The sequence below is a fragment of the Mobula birostris genome, chromosome 5, assembly GCF_030028105.1.
Source record: "Mobula birostris isolate sMobBir1 chromosome 5, sMobBir1.hap1, whole genome shotgun sequence".
Lineage (NCBI taxonomy): Eukaryota > Metazoa > Chordata > Chondrichthyes > Myliobatiformes > Myliobatidae > Mobula > Mobula birostris.
In genome coordinates, this window is record NC_092374.1 from 77,123,478 (window position 1) to 77,145,201 (window position 21,724).

The 21,724-nt window shown below is 42.0% G+C and overlaps 1 protein-coding gene across 3 annotated transcripts in view; it reads left to right on the plus strand.

The window, feature by feature from the left end:
* bnc2 (basonuclin zinc finger protein 2) overlaps positions 1-21,724 on the plus strand; it is a 669,085-nt gene that overhangs the window by 305,191 nt on the left and 342,170 nt on the right. The window contains exon 1 of one of the 3 annotated variants that reach the window (XM_072258222.1): positions 7,348-7,420. The exons of the other annotated variants lie outside the window; for them this stretch is intronic. Coding sequence (XP_072114323.1) covers positions 7,397-7,420 — 24 coding nt within the window. The 5' untranslated portion in view covers positions 7,348-7,396. Of the gene's footprint in view, positions 1-7,347; positions 7,421-21,724 lie in introns of those variants that run through there. 3 annotated transcript variants of the gene reach the window in all.

A 21,724-nucleotide genomic window follows, 5' to 3' on the forward strand; every position in this document is an offset into this window, starting at 1 on the left:
ATGAGGTCACAGCATAAAAATTGCCACAAAATCAATATCGAATTAACAATGAAACTCTCCCATTCTAGACAGAGATCAACTGGTTTTAATGTGCCAAAGCCTGCTCCATGTGCAATGTTCTCCCTCCACAAATGGCTGCTTCAGGGCATGACACCCAGAATGCTGGAAGAACTCAGCAGGTCAGGCAGCATCTATGTAAATGAACAAACAATTGATGTTTTGGGCTGAGCCCCTTCTTCAGTCCTGAAGAAGAGTCTTGGCCTGAATTGTATGTGCAGAATCTTTTGTGTTTATAATGGACTGTTACAGAGCTGGTGAGGGACTGTCACTCTTCAGCAGGTTAGAGTGCAGAAGAATCACCTAGAACAGCTCTGGTCTAGGAGGCTTGGCCTCGGCATATGACAACTATCTGGACAATAGCTTAAAGGGTTACTGGTAGGTGGGAGTGAGAGGGAGGACTGACTGGCTGTGTTCAGTTCAGATTGCGTCAGGTTCAGAGTGACCATGTGAAGGTCAGGCTGGGATCAGGGGATGTGATGGCCATCGTCATTTCAACTGTAAAATGTTGAATCAACTAAGTCTTGCTGGTGTGGTTACAACTTTATTCCAAGCATCTGCACACCCCCAGCTCCCCCTTTCTTCCAATTTAATATACTCTATTCTGTATTTCAAAACAGTGTCTCCTTGTTAGAAACACAACAGGTATGGGGAAACATCCCACCCCAGGATACATTTTCTCTACATTGTATGTAGCTGGGTCAACAACCTATTTCCCTGTTGTACTCCACCAGTCACATGCTCCCAGCCAAAGAAAGACACTTTTATTCCTACTCTCCATTTTCAATTTGTCACCATAATATTTAATAATCTCTAGTTTTGCAGTTTATAGAATGGCTTCTGAGTGGCTATTTCAAGTGGTTCATCCTTGCCTATTTTATGAGCTACAACCTCAAAAATCTCTATCATGTTCATTGAACATAAGTTCTCTTTTGTAAATCCATTTTAATTATACCCAATCTCATTATAAGTGCTTGTTAACACTTCCTTAATAATAGGTTCCAGCAGTTTCCTCACAACTGGCCTGCTGTTCCGTTTTCTCCCTCCCCATTTTTAAACAGTGCAAAAACTACAAACACTGTCGGAGAGAGTTAACTTCTGAAATAGTTCTTATGTTCTTCCACAGATACTGCTTGACCTCCTCAGTGTCTCCATGCTTTCTTGACATGGAGACTAGATCTTGAGAGGTGGGTCCTAGTTTTCAATTCCGTCTGGGATAGAAGGAAATGGAAAAATCCACCATATGAAGCTTACTGCAGGTCCATGCTCAGAGATACTAGAAACACTTACAGTATTTCCCACTTCCACATTCTGGGAGATTGAATTTTTCTTTTTGTAGAGGAAGATTTGGATTGAGTTGTGTTGGAGATAAATTTAGCTGAAATCCGTATCTTAATTCCACCTCCCCCACCCAACACCAAGCTCAACTTATTCTCTGAGCAATATGGGCCTCAAGTCCGTGAAGAAATATGGAGCCAAGCAATGTGAAGGAACCAGAACAATAGGTACCGACTCTGCTTTGTTCATCCAACATTTTTATTTAATAAATTCTCCAATTCGTTTAGACACACAGTGACATTGCTTAAACAAAACATGACACTAATGGGCACAAATTATAGATGCTGGCCATCTGTAATTAAAAACAATAAGCTGGAATCATTCACATATCAGAGAGTATATACGGAGAGAGAAACTGGGTAATATTCAGTTTCATCAATCTGAAACACTGTTTCTCTTCAAAGATGCAGGTTGATCAGCTGAATATTAAGAGAATTTTCTGTTTTCATTTCAAATAAGTTAGACAGGAATAATCAAATGTCTGATTTATGTAATAGTGGAATGTCCTGATGGAGAAGTGATAACTCTTTAGCATATATTTATCAACATAAGGTGGTTGACGCAAAAACTTTTAATGGTATTGGCACAATATCTGCACTGATGTAATAGTAGGATTTGAGTTTTGAATCCCCATTTATTTGGATATCCCTGAGTTAACATGTATAATTGTTTGAAGAACTTTAATGGAAATGTGTGAACTGTAATGTGCCAGTAACTTGGCTTTCTTTTTTTTTGGAATTGTCTTTTCATGAGCATTAATGAAAATGCAGTTTTGTAGATTTTGTACCAGAGTTACTGTTGTTAGAGTGGTTTCATTGGAATATGGTGATTACAATAGATTGATAGTCTGGTCCTATTGTAATTTAGTGTATAGCTTGGATATAATTATACTACTGTTCAAATTTGCTTATTATTGAGCCATATTGCCTAAAAGATGGTCAAAGAGAAAATTCAAATCAAAACTTAGAAAAATAGAGGGCCATGCAGTAGGGAAATTCTAGGCAGTTTCTAGAGCAGGTTACATGGTCGGCTCAACATTATGGACTGAAGGGCCTGTAATATGCTGTGGATTTCTATGTTCTAAAGGTTAAGGGATAACGGTGACGAATGGGAATTGGGACGGACGGTTGTAGAAGTAAGGGGAAAAAGCAAAGAGGTAAAAAAATAAAGAGTAACATTGATTTCCTATATTACTCCAATGTCTGTGGCCCACATTGTTGGTGTATTAGACACATTCTCAAATTTACAGGTAGTTGGAATTGAAGTACTATTGCGATAACTTAACCAATGCACCAATATTCCTTGTGCTGCTGTTTTCATGATGGTAGCACAGTTATGCAATCCTTTCAACTTACCCATCTCTTGTGATATTGTCCAAAGTCAGTCCAACAGAGTAGACATTCATCTCTCTCGAGAAAGAGTACAGGATGTTGAATAGTGTATAAAATGTTGATACTGTAATACGTAAAGCTCTGATACTCTGGGAACTTGAGTTGTGATTTTCTGGACCATTGGAAGTTACTCAAATATACTTTTATTTCACTTATTTCATATTTTACACTATCAAAGAAGTTCCAGTGAACCTGGTGAAGTTAAGGGGAGTGGGAGATAGATATATATATAAAAAAGCATCCTGGACCCCAGCTTTGGATGCACACCAACCCACATATCTGCCCCCCCCTCGTGTTTTAGAACCCCAGGTTCAGCCAAAAGCCAAACCGATAGTTTGGACCCTGTCTCTAGCTGCATTCCAGGTTTTTTAGATTTTTTTTTTAGATTTAGAGTTGGAACTGTGAACCCTAGCTTACACTCTAGATTAAGGAATGAGCCAGATGTTAACCTGTCAGGATTTTCAAACAATTGGATTTTTAGAGTTTTACTGTATCTGTAAAATAGGTTTCTGCTTGGACATCAAGCCCAAGAGAGGATCATTCAAGTCATTTAGCACAGATATGGGGTCTTTCAATTCACCATGCTGACCATCAAGTAGGTAAGGGGTTCCCAACCTTTTTTATGCCATTGACCCTGACCATTAACCAAGGGGTCTGTGGACTCCAGATGGGAACCCCTGAAGTAGAGTCAAAGTCAAGTTTGTTGTCCGATGCACAAGTACATATACATGCATGTGCAATGAAAAAAAGTACTTGCAGTAGCATCACTGGCACATAGCATCACATAAGCAGCATTCACAAGAAAAACATAAACATAAATCATGCACAATTTTTACAAGAAAGAATACAATTAGGACAAAAAGAGCTAGTTTTAGTGCAAAGTGGTCATAGTGTTGCTGAACTGTAGTGATTATGGTTTGTTAGCTGGTTCAAGAACTGATGGTTGAAGTGAAGCTGGTGGTGTGGGATTTCAGATTTCTGTGCTTCCTCCCTGAGTCAGTGAGTTATACAGCAGAGGCAGGTTCTTCATCCTAACTTGTCCATAGTGACCAAGGTCCATCTAAGTTGGTCTCATTTGCTCACAATTGGCCCACAGACCTCTCCATGACTTTCTTCTCCACGTACCATTTACCATGTACCTTTTGCCCACCCAAATAAGTCTCACTCACCTGCACATGGTCTGCAGTAGACTTCTATGCCTTGGCAATTCAAGTGCTCATTTGGATACTTTTGAAATATTGTGAGGCACCTATCTCCACCAACTCTTTCCAGAGTAAAGCCGCCATCTGCATGAAAACAGTCTTATTAGTTGTCCTCTAACTCTCTTACACCTTACGTGAAATCCATACTTTCTGTTGTGGAGAAAGCTTTCTTATTGTCTATGCATCTCATCATTTTGCATACCTATATCAGGTTTTCTCCTCGGCCTCCTTATCTACTAGGACAACAAAACTAGACTATCCAGTCTCTCCTCAGAACTGAAACCCAGTCAACATTCTGGCAAATCTCCTCTACACCTTCTGTGACACATTTGTATTCTTTCTATAATGTAGCAACCAGACTGTACAGTACTCCAGCTGTGCTTTAACCAAAGTTTCCTAATGTATGCTCTATGGACTAGCTAAGAAATGCAAACATCCTGTGTCCCTCCTTCACAACTTGTCTACCTGTACTGCCAGATTTGTAGGGCCCATGGATTTATACAACAAGGTGTTCCTGTTCTTTAATATCCTCCCAGGACTTAACATTCATGATCTGTGCCCTATCCACATTAAAACTCACGGAATGCATTGCTTCACACTTATCAGGATCATATGCCATTATTTCAACCAATTGAAATAATGATCAATCTTGTTCTGAGACCTAAAACTACCCTACTTACTATCAACAGCACCACCAATTCTTGTATCATCTACAAACTTACTAATTGCGCCTCCTGTTTACACATTATAGTCATGCATGTATATTAGAAACTCTAAGGGTTGCAGCACTGACCTCTGTGGTACACCCCTGGTCACAGGCTTCCATTCTCAAAAGCAACTCTCCACCATTGTCCCCTGTCTCTTATATTACAAGTCATTTTGGAAGACTATGTGCCAAATCGGCTTGGATCTCTTGTGCTCTAATCTCTCATTGGCTTTATTGAAGTCTGCGTAGGTTCTAGCATTTGTGCTGCCCTCATCCGTATATTTTGTTACTTCAAAGACCTCAATCAAATTGTCCAGACAGGGTCTCCCATCAAAATAGCTGTGCTGTCTAACCCTGCTCAGTCTCTATCAAGTGCAGATCAAACCAAGTCCCACAGTTTTCTCTCCCAATAACTTGCCTGCCACTAATGTTCGTCAGGAGGATAGTGTGTACTGAATTGATACAGAAAAGTTTCTGCAGATGCTGGAAATCTTGAGCAACACACACAAAATATTGGAGGAATTCTGCAAATCAGGCACCAGCTATGGAGGGAAATAGGCAGTTGATGTTTTGGGCCGGGACTTCTCTTGAGGATTGAATTTGATGACCACCATTGCTGAGCATATGAGGACAAACATAGGAGCTGGAGTCGGCCATTTGGTCCTTTCAGTCATGCTTCACCATTCAGTGCTACCCTGTTCCTACCTCATCCCTACGTCCCTTTATCTTTTTAGCTGGAAGAAATATGTATACTTTGTTCTTGAACCTATTAAATGGCATGGCTGGAGAATTCCATAAGTTCACCATCTGGATACAGAATTTTTTAAAAACCCGAGCCACCTGTGAACCAATCAATGATAGATTTCAATTCTGACCAACAACATTTTCCCCCATGCAGCTTTGCAAAAGTCGACACAATCATTGAATTTATTTTCATGTTACCTTGCTTGAACTTGCACTTCAGTTTCTGAGCCAGTAATACTTTATCAATTCCCCACTAAGCCATAGCAGCCTGGTGAGAAATTTAATTGCTTCAATATTCAACTCTTTGTTTATATAATTCAACTATTAGAATGAATTATTTTCCTATTCTCATCATAATCCTGCTGATCTCTCCTTTGTTAGCTCTTCATTTCAACTTAACAAGCTTTTTCTGTGGAAACAAAACACAATTAAAAATGTTAGTAATGCACAATATTTTTCTTCGTATATTTCTCTTCTGAAAAAAAAATGTCTTCATAAACTTTTCCTGAATCAGACTTTATAAGATTGATCTCTCACTTGTCTTCAGCATAATTTCCAATTTAAAAGTTTGGCAGAAGTTACTTTAAGAAAAATTTCCCACCATGGCAGACGATTAACACATAATATGGAACTGCATAAGCTGTGCCTGGTCAGACTGCTCGATGATGTAACTCTGGTCTAAAATAATACAATAAAACTGAGCATTTGGGGAGACAGAAAACTCAAGGCAAATTTCGGTATTCAAATAAAGCAGTTCATTTGATAGATTTTAGCAACTAAATGTGAAATACAGATTTAATCTTTATCTTGTTTGAATACTGAGACATAAAAATGTACTTAAAGGTGGGGGAAATCATTCACTAAGTTTAGATGATTAATTCATATCATAGTAGCTCAAACTGCAATAAGATACATTTTTTTTAACAATGGCTCAGAGCTTTGGAATTCCCTCCCTGGACCTCTCCAGCCACTTCTTTCCCCTCCATGATTCACCTTAAAACTGCCTCACTACCTCCTTAGTCACGGTCTAACATCTCCTTATATGATTTAGCGTCAAGTGTTGTCTGATACAACTCCGCTGAAGTTTAACTGTGTATATTTTGTTTGGTATATTTTACCAGTTTAATGAACCGTATGAATGTAATAAATGCAGCTGTGCTATCATTATAACATTACGCCAAAAAAAACTTGCCTGGTATTTCCAGATCAAAGTAATTCACCATTCCTTCCCCGCAACCCCACGGCCCCCAATGAATAAAAGAGGGTGCCATATCAGTATAATTTTTCATTTGGGAGGGGTTCTCCGAAAGTTAGAACGGTGTTACCATGGTGCCGCAGTACCAGGCCGAGCCCTGAGCTGGCCGGGCAAAGTTCACCGCAGCTTCTGCCCATGGACCAAAGACTTGAGCGGCTTCCATCACGTAGTGCTTTACAGGTCAGCTGCCCTGGTGAGCGCAAACATATTAAAAGAGAATCACACCGATTATCATTGAATTTATCAGTTCGCTGTTCAGCAGAAAAACCCACTATGCAAACACTGCCTAGGTTTACATTAACCAGCCTGTGCGTACATCGCTGCTATTAAAGACAATATCGGAGCTGATTATTGTGTCGCAACAAGTCTCTTTTCTCTATCTCAGCGGGTGACCTGTGGCACCCGAGTTTTATCACTCTGCCTTTTTCTCGCAGTACCTCGCTCACTACCTTTGAACTTAAGCAGACTTGATAGAGAATCCAGTAATGAGAGCAAACGCGCAACACCAGTGCACGCTTCAGCATTAAGGACTTTTGTTTTTTTGGCGATCACCGAGGGACGGGAAGATGCTCAGCCCTCTGGCGGAGACCGAATGCAAGATGTTCACCTGAATGGTGCTGCTTATTGTTTTCAGGAGGAAGTGTCCCTGCGAGCAGACTCCGGTGGACTTGGTGGCGTCTGGCACAAGGCAGTGGCTGAGCCCATGCAGTCTCAGTCGCAGGGCAGTGTAAGTGAACGTGCGGGTCTGACAGTCAGCTATTGCTGCCGCTCCTTGCGCTCGTTTAGCGGAATGTCTGCTACACCTTCTCAGCCAGCTGACGGTGAATGCTATGGGGTTGGAAGGCGAGGTTTGTGAAACGGGGGCAGTTCAGCCGCGGTCTCGCAAGCAGCATTTGGAAGAGCTTCAAAGCACAACCACTGCCCCAACCAAACTCTGAAACAGCGCTGTTAATAGGGCCTGCGTTTGCTTTTGCGGTTAACAACTGGACAAGGGAATTTAATGAATGAGAGGATAGTGCGTGGAAATAGCCGTAAATAGTTTTAATATTTTGGCTTGCGTGTTATTCTAACCTTGTCTCGGCAGGTATTTCCTTGGGCACATCTGAGGTGCGGCAATCCAGTAATGGACTAACAGCCCCACCGACCGAGCCCTCAGACCAAGGAACCTTTGTCCCGTCATAGGACAAATTTCCTGCTTTACCTGACACTCCTGCATTGTTTCCGATGGAATTTCAATCAGGAATGTCTCCCAGTAAACTTTTCTTGCCACCCTTTGCAGCGTTTGGTTCTTTGTTGTTTGGAATGCAGCGCCGCCTGCACACTCCTGCTCTGCGCAACTTCACTGAAGCCTCAAAGCCTGCCAGAAATAACGCGTCCAGCCCAGTTCGGCGGCGCAGCGTCCTCCACAAACTCCAGTTTCCCGAAACTCCGATCCTACCTTCTCCCGATGTAAACTGACGGTGCTCCTGCCAAGACTTTTATATTTTCTCTGCCTGCCTGGTGGCACGCTCGAAAGGAATGGGGCAGGAAGGGTGGAGATCTTGAGCAGGCGGATATAACTGATCCAAAATTCAGCTAGCTTCAGGGAATTTCCGATCCAGTGCCCCAATAAGGGTGGCTTGATGCCTCCCTTTCAGCTCTGAGACATATGAATAGAGAACTATAAAGAAGCACCGCCGCCTGATCCGATCTCATGCATGATCTGCCCGTCTTGAGAAATGCATATCTGTTGAAACAAGATAGCGTTTGGAATTGCTTTTCAGTATGTCAGTCGAAAATGCGGTTAAAGCTGTTGACGTTGACAGGACGATCTTGTATGAAATAGTCCCCTGAAAGTTGGAATGGGAACTTTTAAAAAGTAGCCTAGCTCGTAAAATCAAACTCATCAATAGTTTAAACCAAGTTTGTGAATGCTCCAGACTAGTCAGCACATTTTACCGGGATACACAGTATACAGGGATATTGTTTCAGTGAAAAATTTCAGGAACAGCATGACTGAACCAACAACAGCTTGGCTGACAAACTGTTCTCTACAAGGGGGCTGTTGCCAGGAGTGTTCCTTTAGTCTTTTTGCAGACTGCAGAGAGTGCACTCCGCACCACTATTCTGCAGCTTTGAAAATACTGCTCAGTAGTAGAGCACTGGACACCATTTGACCCGCCCAGCTCTTTAAACGATCTATTCAATTAGTACCAAAGCGTGCTTCTGCACCAAGAAGTCATGTTGAACTCTTGAAAGCAGAAATTTATCTTTACTCACATGCATGGAGCATGGATTGTAGTGCAGGCATTGTATTGGATTCTTCTACCACAATCCCCTTCCATTGAAGTGGAAATTTAGGTGCAGATTACAACTTGATATCATGATTTGAGAGCATGACATTGAGGTACACTTCCATTCTTGGCCTTTCACATCTGCCTGAGCATACTGATTATCTTTTATTTTCATTTTCAACATCAATTTTTTTGCCAATCTCAAAAAGAAGCAGTGGTGAGCCACCTTCTTGAACTGCCACAATGCCGTTGGGGGGCTGATAGATTCAGAACTTAAATCTAGTCACAATGATGGAAGAGCAATAGATTTTCACATCAAAGAAACTGCAGATGCTGGAAATATAAAATAAAGGCAGAAAATGCTGGAATTACTCAGCACCTGTGGGAAGAGAAACAGTTAACCCTTCTGGTCAAACGTCCTTTATCCGAACTAGGAAGGGGAGAGATTAAGTTTGAAAAAAATGCAAGGAGACTGGGGGGTGGGGTGCAATTGGATAGGTTAAAACCTGGTGACAATAAATTGTATCCAAACAAAGCTGATCGATGAGAGAATGGGAGCAGTCAGGGAGTGAGAACCTGGATTAAACAAAATGGAGCTGTAATACGCAGAGCAGGGCATCTTGCCCGGCAGGTCGCTATCAGAGGGGAAAAACAAAAAAACCCAAACAAGCTGAACTAATATTACAGATGGACATTAGGTACTGATGGAGAAATCAAGTTACTTGAAGTTGTAAAAGTCAGTATCAAGTCCAGAAGGCTGTCTCATACTCAGATGGAAGATAGTGCTGTTCCTTAGCTTTTCATTTTCCTTTTCTATGTAAAAGAACAAGGATTGAGTTCTCCTGGTTCCACCTCATCACCTCCGTATTTAACAGCATACTCTGCAATTTTTGCCACATCCAAAGAGATTCCACAGATAGACATGTCCTCCTCTCTCCTTCACTTTCAGCGTTACACAAGCACCATAAGACTGCCTGGTCCACTCTTCTTTAACAATTATATACATCCTTTATAGCACATTCCCTTGCAACAACTGGTGATGCAAAACATGTCCTTTCAATTCTTTCAACAATTAAGGATCTCCAAAAAATGTTTCCACATGAAGCAGTGAATCACGTGCACTTTTTCCAAGCCAGTGTACTGGATTTGGTATTCACAATGTGGTGTCTTCTACTTAGACTGGATGACTGCTTTATGGAGCACCTGTGTTCTGATCACAGGGGCAACTTGAAGCTTTCTGTTGCCACTTGAATTCTTCATCCGGCTGTTATACTGATGCGGTAGCCTACACTGTTGCAGTGAGGTCCAACACAAGCTAGAAGAACAGCACCTCATCTTCCAGCTGGACCCATCCCATCCTCCCATTGATCAGGTGAACTTGTTTACAACTTGTGCCTATGGTCCCACCAGTTTTACCCTGTCAGAGAATCCCTTCTGTCTCTCCGTCCTTTCAGCTTAACAAACATTTGATCCCTTTGGCACAGTTCTGATTAAAAGTCTCCTGATATGTTAAATTTCTTTCTTTTCCCACAGATGCAACCTGACTTGCTGGGCAATGACAATTTTTTCACAGTGTGTAAATTGCAGATGATGGACTAAATGGTGTCATTGTCCTTCATGTTGGTAGAGATCATGGATTTGAGAGTAGCCAGGGCAAATAACCACAGTGCATTTTGTAGATGATGCACCCTGCATTCAAGTTGTATAATGGTGGAAGGTAATGAATATTTAAAGCTGTTGATGGGATGTTTTTCAGATTTCCATCGGAATAGAGTGAGGAGAAGACATTTTATTTTCATAATAGACATTGTTGAATAAATCAGGTGATTCTCACATGTGAGAGGTTGAATTTTGACGTAGAGTGTGAGGGGAAGGATCCAAATGTGAATGGCCTGCAGTTGATGGTAAAGAAAGCTCAGAATGGAAGTTTAAACTCTAGAGATAGTTTTAGGATTTAAATCTGTCTTATAGCTGAAGCCAAAGAGAAATCTCTATTTGTAGGTTGAAAGCATGGTTGAAGTAATAATGAATGTGAATATCTGTTTACACAAAGGAAGTAGATGATGGGAAAATAACAATGAGAAAAAGAAAGGAGGGAAGGAATGGATATAATATTAATCTATAGAGAAGGTATACTGTGCAAATCAGCATTGCTGAAAGTTGGAAAGTCACTTTCTTCCAGATAGAATGGCTGCTGGGAGTTTAAAGAAGTTGACCTCTTCTCCAGCTGTTCAATACGAAGTAGGTTCAAAAGTTCAAAGTAAATTCATTATCAAAGTGCATATTTGTCACCATATACAACTCTGAGATTCATTTTCCTGTGGGCAAACAGTAAATCCAGGAAACACAGCAGAATCACTAGGATGGGCAAACAACTAATGTGCAAAGGAAAAATATTAATAATAAATAGAGGCAATAAATATCGAGAATATGAGAGGAAGAGCCCTTGAAAGTGAGCCCATAGGTTGTGAGAACAGTTCTGTGATGGGATGAGTAAAGTTCAGTGAAGTTATCCTCTCTTGGTTGAGAGTCTGATGGTTGAGGAGTTACAACTGTTTGGTGATGTGGGTCCTGAGGTTCCTGTACCTTCTTCCTGATGGCAGCAGTGAGAAGAGAGCATGGCCTAGATGGTGGAGGTCCTTGGTGATGCATGCTGATTTCCTGTGACAGCGTTCCGTGTAGATGTGCCCAGTGGTGGGGAGGGCTTTAACTGTGATGGACTGGGCCTTATCCGTTACTTTTCGGACCATTTTCCATTCATAAACATTGATGTTTTCGTACCAAGCTGTGATGCAATCAATGTACTCTCCACTACACATCTATAGAAGTTTGTCAAAGTATTAAGTGCCATGCTGCTGGCCGCTGGGCCTCTGGTTTCCTCATTCTGCTGTCAATAATCAGTTCCTTGGTCTTCCCGACATCGAGTGAGAAGTCGTTGTGGCACCACTCAGCCAGGTTTTCAATTTCTCTCCTATATGTTGCCTTTGACTTGGGCAACGGCGGTACCATCAGCAAACTTGAATATCGCATTAAAGCTGTGCATAGCCTCACTGTCATTAGTATAATGTGAATATAGTAGGGGCTAAGCACACAGCCTTGTGGTGGAGATTGTGAAGGAAGTGTTTTTGCCAATCTGAACTGACTGGAGTCTGTGCGTGAGGAAATTGAGGATCTAATTGCACAAGGAGGTATTGAGTCCAAGGTCTTAAGCTTATTAATTGGTTTTGAGGGGATGATAGTATTGAATTTTTGTTGTTAAAGAGCATCCTGACATCTTCGCTGTCCAGATGTTCCAGGATTGAGTGAAGAGCTAATGAAATGGCATCTGCTGTGGAGTGGATCCAAGTCACTTGTCGGGCAAGAGTTGATATATTTCATCACCAACCTCTCAAAGCACTTCATCAAAGTGGATGTAAGTGCTACTGAACGATAGTCATTGAGGTATGTTACCACGTTCTATTGGGCACCAGTATAATTGAAGTCTGCTTGAAGCAGATGGGTTGCTCAGCCTGCTGAAGAGAAATGTTAAAGATATCGACGACTGCTCCAGCAGGTTTCTCAGTACAAACCTTTAATACTTTGCCTGGTACGCCATATGGGCCAATGCTTTCCAAGGGTTCACCCTCCTAAAGGATGCTCTTGTATCAACCTCAGAGTCTGAATTCGCAGGGACATTGGAGGCTGTAGGAGTTGTGAAGATTGCTCTTCTTTGATGGTCAAAGCAAGCATAGAAGGCATTGAGCTCTTCTGAGAGCAAAGCCTCGTTGTCACCTTTGTCACTAAGCTTTACTTTATAAGAGGTATTGGTATTCAAGCCCTGCCACAGCAGTCGAACATCCTTCACTCATTCTAGTTTGGTCTGGAATTGCCACTTTTCACATGAGATCATACCTGGACCTCTTCTATCTTACTTAATTGGCTGACCTGAATGCCACTGATCTGGCCCTTAACAGATTACGGATCTCATGGTTCATCCTGGGCTTCTGGTTGGGGAGGAATCTAAATGATTTTGTGGGGCCACACTCATTTACCACTGTTTTTATAAAGTCCATGACAACTGTGGTGTATTCATTCAGATCCTCTGATGAGTCCTTAAACAATGTCCAGTCTACCTACTTAAACCAATTCTGTAGCCACTGCTCTGCCTTCCACGACCACCTCTTTATTGTCCTTATCTCTGTAGCTTTGCTCTTTAGCCTCTGCCGGTATGCAGACAGAAGGAGGACAGCCAGGTGATCAGATTTCCTGAAATGTAGTTTAGGCGTGGAACGGTAGGCATTCTTAATAGTAGTATAGTAGTGGGTGAGTGTTTTGGCACTCCTGGTGCTGCAGGTTATATGTTGATGATAATTGTGCAGAGATTTCTTCTAACAAGTCTGACTGAAGTCCCTGACAATGATTTGAAAGGTGTCAGGGTAGGCTCTTTCTTGTTTGCTGATTGCAGCATTCAATATCTCGAGTGCCTGCTTAACATCGGTTTTTGGCAGTATGTAAACTGCGGTCAGGATCACGGAGGAGAATTGTTTTGGTAAGTAGAACAGTCTGCACGTAATCATTAGATGTTCCAGGTCAGGTGAACAAGAGTGTGACAAGACTGTTGTGTCGGAGCACCACAAAGATTTTATCATGATACACCAACCTCCATCTTTTGCCTTCTCTGAATCAGCAGTCTGGTCTGTCCTGTGTATTAAGAAGCCTTCAGTTTTTGCCGAGTTATCCAGTGTGTCTGGAGTAAACCATGTCTCTGTGAAACACAAAATGCAGCAATTTCTCATTTCCCTCTATTACAGCTATCTTGCACTTAGGCCCTCAGTCTTGTTCTCCAGTGACTGTGCATTTGCTAACAAGATGCTGGGAAAAGGAAGTTTCATTCTCCTGCATTTCAGTCTAGCTTGGAGACCTCCCCTCCTCCCTCTCTAATGGCCATGGCAATGTACCTTCATCTGCTTACTTGCATGCTTAAGAGTTAAGTCTGCCAAGTCCTTCAGAAAATCGTTAAATTTCTAGTTTGTTAAGACAGTTTGAAAGACTAGGGGTTACTACTCTGATACTATTGTTCAGGAAAAGCAAGAGGAATTAATCAAATTTACTGACCAATCAGGTTAACATCTGTGGTGGTAAAGTTTTACAAACTTCTATAGGTTAATCAAGGAGTACCAGCATAGATCTGATAAATGGAAACTATTTCAGTCTAAGCATTTTAATTTTTTGATGTAACTGTGAGTGTTGGTCAAGTATGAGTTGTATGTAGATATAGACTTTTGGAAGGAATTTGGCAAAGTGCTACACAAGTGATTGAGTGACAGGAAGCAGAAGGGTGAGCACACAGTTCCTTGGTGTGCACATAATGGGTGGCCTAACCTGGACCCACAACACCACCTCATTAGTCAAAAAGGCAGAGCAGCATCTACACTTTCTGAGGAGACTGAGGTGTGCAAGGCTCCCTGCCTCCATCTTAACAACTTTCCACAGGAGCACCATCCAGTATGTTCTGTTTGGTTGCATCATTGTGTGGTACAGAAAATGCAAGACATCGTGCCACAAGACCCTACAGAGGATAGTAAAAACTGCTGAGAGGATCACCGAGGGTCTCCCTCCCCCCATTTGTGACATTTACTGGGATCGTTGTATACAAAGGATTTGAGGCATTGTTGAGGTTCCCTACCACCCATCCCACACCTGTTTGATCCACTTTCATCAGGAAGGAGGTACCGGAGTGTCAGGACTAGGATTACTAGATGGGTTTCTTCCCCCAGGATGGGAGACTAATGAATACCCTGCCACTACCAAGGTCTTGCCACTAAGTCAGCAAGTTGCTTACTGTTTACCTGTGCTGCACACTTCACGTGCATTTTGAATTATGTATTATTAACTTATTTGTGGTAATATTTTGTTTTTATGTGCTGTGTGTGATACATGTTTTGTGAGTGCACTTTGGTCCAGAGGAACATTGTTTCATTTGGTTGTGTGTATACATGGTGCTTGATAAGTTCATGACCTAAGGTAGAAGGAATCAATTTTAGAAAACCTAGCACATTTATTTTTCAACATAGTCCCCTCCTACACTTACACACTTAGTCCAGCAGTCGTGGAGCATATGGATCCCTTCTTTGTAGAAATCGGTGTCTTGGACCTCCAGAAAGTGGATTGATAAGTTCGTGGCCTAAGGTAGAAGGAGATGAGTTATTAACTTCAAACTTTCTGCATAATCACTCAAAGAGGTGAACTGCACGTGCATGTAACGACATCTGTATAACTCATCTCCTTCTTCCGTAGGCCACAAATTTATCAATCACCCCTGCTGTGGACCACTTTCTGGAGGTCGAAGACGCCGACTTCTACAAAGAAGGGATCCGTATGCTCCACAATCACTGGACTAAGTGTGTAAATGTTGGAGGGGACTATGTTGAAAAATAGGTGTGCTAGGTTTTCTAAAATTGACTTCTTCTACCTTAGGACACAAACTTATCAATCACCCAGATGAAAATAAACTTGAACTTGATGACATTTTTCATTCTGAGAGGTGTCTTGCATCAGTGTTCCCTGCAGATCACTTGTGTAACCATTATTTATAATTTTCATAAATGATCTGGAGGTTGGTGAGGAGAATGGGACCGCAAAGTTTGTAGATGGCCCAAATCTTCTCAGGGTAGTTTGGAACGATGTGGATGGCTACATGTTTTAGGATGACAGAGAGAGGGTGGTGAAATGTTCAGAGATCTGGGAGAAAGCATTACTGTGATCTTGGGTGACCAACATGGAAAAACATTACATTATTAATCTCAGGTTTGGGTGGGTAGAGATCATTTGGCATCCAAGGATAGGAACTCTTAAAGGAGGCATGTTGAGAAGGTGTTTTTAAAAAGGTGGGAATGCGGTCTGTGTTAAGTAAACAAGAATATGGAAGTGCATTGATCAGACTGAAATATCGGTATGGCTTCTGCTGAGTTTTGTGGGTAATTTGCGTATCTCTTCGCAGGGACGATTTTAACCCTAGAAAGGGTTCACGGGCACTTGTTAGCTGTAATGAGATATTCTAGTTCCCAAGAAAGGTTGGAAAGGTTAGGACTGTACTCCTTCGAACAGGCAGTAAAATCTTGATTGTGCAAATTTGGGAAAATTATTTCCCCTGTCGAGTTAACTGGGACCCTTGGTCAGGGAATGCAAATCAAATGTCACAAAATTGAGGAGAGTTTCCTTTCACTTAGCTACAGTCAGATCTACGTGTTTTCACTGAAGAGGAGTGAAGTACTTATTCCATTCATAATTGTAGAAGTTCTGGACAATGAGGAGTATGCATGGATATATACAAAGAACCTGGGACTGCAGCTATATATGGCTACTTTTTCAAAGAACTGTAAAAAGTTCAGGGGACTGAACAACTGCTCCCTGGTGTTGTGGGCTTCCAGGACTGATATCTATTGCGAGAAGAGAAGATATGGTTGGCAGCAAGGCAGCAGGAGATGGCATGTCGCAACGATTCCTTCAGGAAGAGATTCCAAATTCATTGGGGAAGGTGTCCTCCCATGTGGTAAGGATTGAGACATACTGTGTCTCTTGTGATCACTGTTTTCCAAAGCAAGACTTTACTGGTGTTATTTCACTCCCAGTTTGCAAAGTTTTAGTAAAAACATTCTCCAGGTTCCCAGAGAATTCTTGATGTCCTGCTTTTTATTTGGAGAAATGGAAATGTCAGATTTGTAGTGGTCAGAGGAAAAAGGGGAAGTACCACAGAGTGATCACCAAGCTGATGAGTCAGTCACCTTTTAAAATTTATGCCTGTTTGGTGTGAATGCCAGATGGATACGCCAAGCCTTTACCACCTGTGCATTGTGGTTACATAAAGGACTTGCCATTATTGACTCTTATGTTTATTGTCCTTACGTAACAAGGATCCTGACAATCTTCTGGTTGGGGTATCAGTTGCCATGCTACCCTGCAAGGAATAAGGTGTTGTTACTGACAGTGCCCACAGGAGGCAGAAAATGTCATAGATAGGAGGTTCAGGGAGGTGGTGGGATAGTAGAGGAATGGCCACCAGCAAGGGTAGGCAGGCAGTGCAGCAGTCGCTGGTGGCTGTTGTTCTCACTGGCACATACAGTGCTGTGAATAGTGATACTGTTGGTAGTATGGCTGGAAGGCCTTTCAGAGGAAAACACCAGCAGCTAAATTGGTGGTACCACCAATTGCTTTGTTTTACAGCAGGGAAGAATGAGCAGTAGTCTCCAGGATAGTGTTGTCTCCCAGATGCCAGAGTCAAGAACGTATTGGTGTGGGTACAAAACATTTCGGGGGGGAGTTTCTTCGTATCAATATGGATTATAACTTGATGTAGGTCAGAAGAACGATGTCATCCTGAAAAAGGAATTTAAGGAGTTAACTAGTAAGTTGAAAAGCAAGACCCCTGAGGTTGTAATCTCAGGATTGCTCCTTGTGCTATCTGCTCGTGAGCATAGAATAAAAGACAGCTGAATGTGTGGTTATGATTGTCATATAAGGGAAGGACTTTGGGTTTTTGGATCATGGGATTTCTTCTGGGGCAGGGATGGCCTGTGCAAGAAGGATAGATTGCACTGAACTGGAGGGAGGACCAATGTTCTTGCAGGAACATTTGCCACTGTTGCTTGGGAGGGATTCAACTGGTGATGTCAGTGGTGACATCCAGAATGGCAGCACAGTAGGTGGGGAGGCTGACTCGTATAGAAAGTTGAACAGAACGAACAGAGGCAGGAGGGGAAGATGATGAGATGATTGGGGTTAGTTGTATTCACTTTAATGAAAGGATCCTCACAGGAGTAGAAATGAGTAGACAATGTTGATTAACCTGTGGGATTATGTTATTGTTGCAATTACTGAAATGTGGCTGAGGGGAGTGGGCCAATGTTTAGGGATATAGAGTTTTCTGGTGTGACAAAGTGGGAGGAGCCAGTACTCAGGGAGGATATCCTGGAGAGATTGGCTAATGAGGCTGTGTAAACAGAATTTAGCAATAATAAAGGGGTTAGGATGGGGTTATACTATAGGCCTCACAACAGGCAGTCGGAATGGGAACAGACATGTGGACAAGTCGTAGGAGGGTCTAAACACAATAATATTATAGTAGTGAGGAACGTTATTTTTTCCAATATTGTCCTGAATTGCCTTAGAGGCTTTGATGGGATGGAGTCTGTAAAATGATTCCAAGAGTGTTTTTGAAGCAGCATGTTTTTGGGAGGGGGCTATACTTGACCTTATCTTTGGGAAGAAATATGGGGAAATAATCTCTTTGGGAACAGAGACTATAGTTCAGTAGAGCTTTATCAAGCTCAAGATGGAAAGATAAGGTAGGCCCTGTTTGAGCTGCTTTCCTGAAGAAGGACTGCATTATTGGTGTAGGAGTATTGAGGGAACGCTGCACTGTTAAGTGTACAGTTCTGAGCAAGGCACGCCAAGGTCAATTGAACAATGCTCGGTGAATGCTGCACTATCAAAGGGAAGTACTGAAGGAGTGCTGTAGTGTTGGAGATGATTGTTATTGGATACTGCTATAATGAGGCTTTGTCACCCTCCAAGATAGATGTAGATATCCACAGTTGTTTTTCCATTAAGAACAGGGGATTCTCTCCACTTCCTGGAAACTAGTAAGTCTCCTCAGTTAATATCATTGAAACACTATCTGGTCATTAAAATATTTGTTCGCAAGCAACTCTACAAGTACTTCAACTACACCCCTAAAGCTGAGGCACAAGAGACTGCACATTCTGGAATCTGAAGCAACAAAACACTGGAGGTCTTGGTGGGTCAGGCACCATCTGGGGGTGGGGTGGGGGGTGTTGGGGTGCGGGAAGGAAGGGATTGTCGGAGTTTCAGGTCGGAACTGTATGAGGACCAGGAGTGGAGAGGGAAGATGGCCCGTGTCCACTCTTCTAAAGCTGCTTTAGCACAACAAGAAATTATAATAGGTTCAGCAAAACCTGAAGCCTTTGAGATGGGAATTAAGTCACTAGATTTTAATGGTGTTAAAATAGCACTACCAGTCAGTCTTATGCTCTGAAGGTGAAACAAAAGCAAGATAATCAGATAAGAGGTTTACACAACGGAGCTATATGGTTTCCTTGTGTGATCCCAGGCTAAAACTGACATCCCTATCAATGTTGATAAGTTGCAAGTTCTCCAAGCTGTCAGCAGCAAGTAGATCAGGTGTAATGGCTGAAGATAGCTCATAAAGAGACTGTTGTTTGAGTTTTCCAACGATGTTCTTGGTAGGTAAAGAGGCAGTATCTATTGCTTGCTTCACCAAAATGAGGCTATGCAGCCAAGTGCCTGCCCCCACTTCGCCTGCTCCGGTCAGCTGAAGGAGAAATAGTTGAACTGGCCTTTCTCTCAGCATGGGGTTTGGTGACCTTCCTAATGTAGCATGCTGTGAGATGTGGCAGAGGTCAGCAGCAGCTGGCTGGAATAGTCCTAAGTGTAGGAAGCAACTATGACTCTTACCTTTGTGGACAAAACAGGCACTCTTAGGATTGTATTTAAGATCACAGATTTCTGTGAAGACATAGGGTATTAGCCTTTCAAATAACAGAGTTTCAGGTGAAGCGGAGTGAGTAAGTAAATGTGATCTTCTTTCAAACCAGTGAGAAAATTGCACTGTGGGTGAATTTTGCATTCTTTTAGGGATTCTCTGCTCAAATTAAGGTGCAAGAGCAAACAAGTTCCACTGAGAAATCAGAGATCAGGTTTTCTAACGGGCACTAAAACACCAAGAAACGAATTCAAATTTTCTCTGCTGTGGTTTGTAACATTTGAATTGCACAGTTGCTCTGTTTTTCTCAATTGTATTATCAAATATCTGGTTCCTTGACTTGTATTTGGTTTGTAAGACTGGAAATGGTGGTGAAGTTGCTAGGCATCTGAAAATCAATCCATTAGTCCCTGCAGCAGAGGTGTTTGGAGTGTGGTATGGATAATGAGAGCCTTGTTGACTTGAGCCGAGTTAATGATAGAACAAGATTAGATTTTAGACTAGCGGACGGGAGTCTGTTTCTGTTTTGCTTTTCCCTTTGGCAGATTCTCTAATAACAACCAAATCACATTTACATGTGAGAAGTTAAAATTAGAAAGGCTTTGAAGAAAGAGCAAGGTAGTGGGACTATATTCACTTTCAAAGAACCAGAACAGAGATAATGGGCCGAGTGGCCTTCTATATTGTAAAGTTTTTATCACTCCATAAAACAACCCCCAACCAGCATTGTAAACCAAAAGATGTTTATTAATAAATAAACACTTAACAGTGTATGCAGTTAACTTCCGAGCTCCTTATTCACTCCTCCCCCTCTCCCAGCTCACCTATGACCTATCATCCTGAAATCCCTCCTCCCCTCTCCTCCCCTTCTTACTCTGACTTCTTAACTTTTTTATCCAGTCCTGATGAAGGGTATCAGCCCGAAACGTTCACTGTTTACTCTTTTCCATAGATGCTGCCTGGCCTGCTGAGTTCCTCCAGCCCTTTGTGTCTGTTGCTTGTATTTCCAGCATCTGCAGATCTTCTTGTGTTTGTGAAACACTTAACAGTGTTGTATTCATCATTGCAATGGGAACTAGTCAAAGGTGTTATATAACAAGATTGCTCCTGGCAGTGTGAAGTTCTTCCTTACCAGTTGCCATTTGCCCTAAGACGTAGCCCCAGTTTCACCACAAATACAAACTAAATGCAAACCGGTGAGTATGAAGCAAACCAGCCAATGCCACACTGTAGGTGAGGCAATTGATTAAAAGAGATTTTATCTAAATGACAAAACTTCTGGGAATCACTGTGATTGAGGGACAGGATGAGTGGATGGAATTTGGGGAGGAATGTGTCCCCTTTCGCAGGTTGTGTGCTGGCATCATAAGCATTGCACCATTTGTCTGCATGGACTGCAAAACCCATCTTTAACATTGTCTAGCATTTACCCGAGTAGGAATGATTATGCCTTTAGGTAGTAATGTATCCCTGCTCACTGAATAAATTTTCACTCATGAAGTATAACAATATTTAAATCGTATGTATTTAGAATCTTTCATTGTGTTTGCTGAGAGTGAAGTTGGGATGTTTTCTGTATCTGGTAATTCAGCATCTGTGCTAGGAATGCAGAATCCCAGACAAAGGGTTGGCAGAGGATTTCCCCTGTCTGAATTCTAGTGCCTGAAGATACCCCTGCAACACCTGGACAGAATCAGCAGGTGACTGCAAGCGCAGATCAGCCCCTGTTATTCAACCAACATTGAATGCTTTCAATATGACTCAGTCTTTGGCCTCTGAAGTAAAGGTAGAAGTAAGATCATCAGGTTCTAATTTTACTGAGACTGGAATGGGGCAGAAACAAATGGTTGATGGAAAGATATGTCACTCTGATCTGGATGGAGAAGTTAAGGTTAACATGACCTAATTACTTAGCAAAAAGTGAATGCAAGCTGGGGGGGGGGCAGGGGGCAACGTTGACTCATTGAAACAGCAAGCTTTTGTTTACTATTATTCTCAGGTTACACAAACTGGGGAGATACATGGAAGGAGGTGACCAAGCTTGTTGGCCTTGCTCCTGTAACGTCTGTGATCTGCAATAGTTACTCAGTTTTCAGCACCCTTTTTAAATTTGGATGTATTGATTTACCAGTGAACCTATGAGATATTTTATATATTACCTGAAGTGTTTGAGGAAAATACTTGTTAAAGGTTACAGGGCAATTCCGTCTTTACTGTGACCTGTCTGTTGGTCAATGATAGGGAGGCAGAGGATACA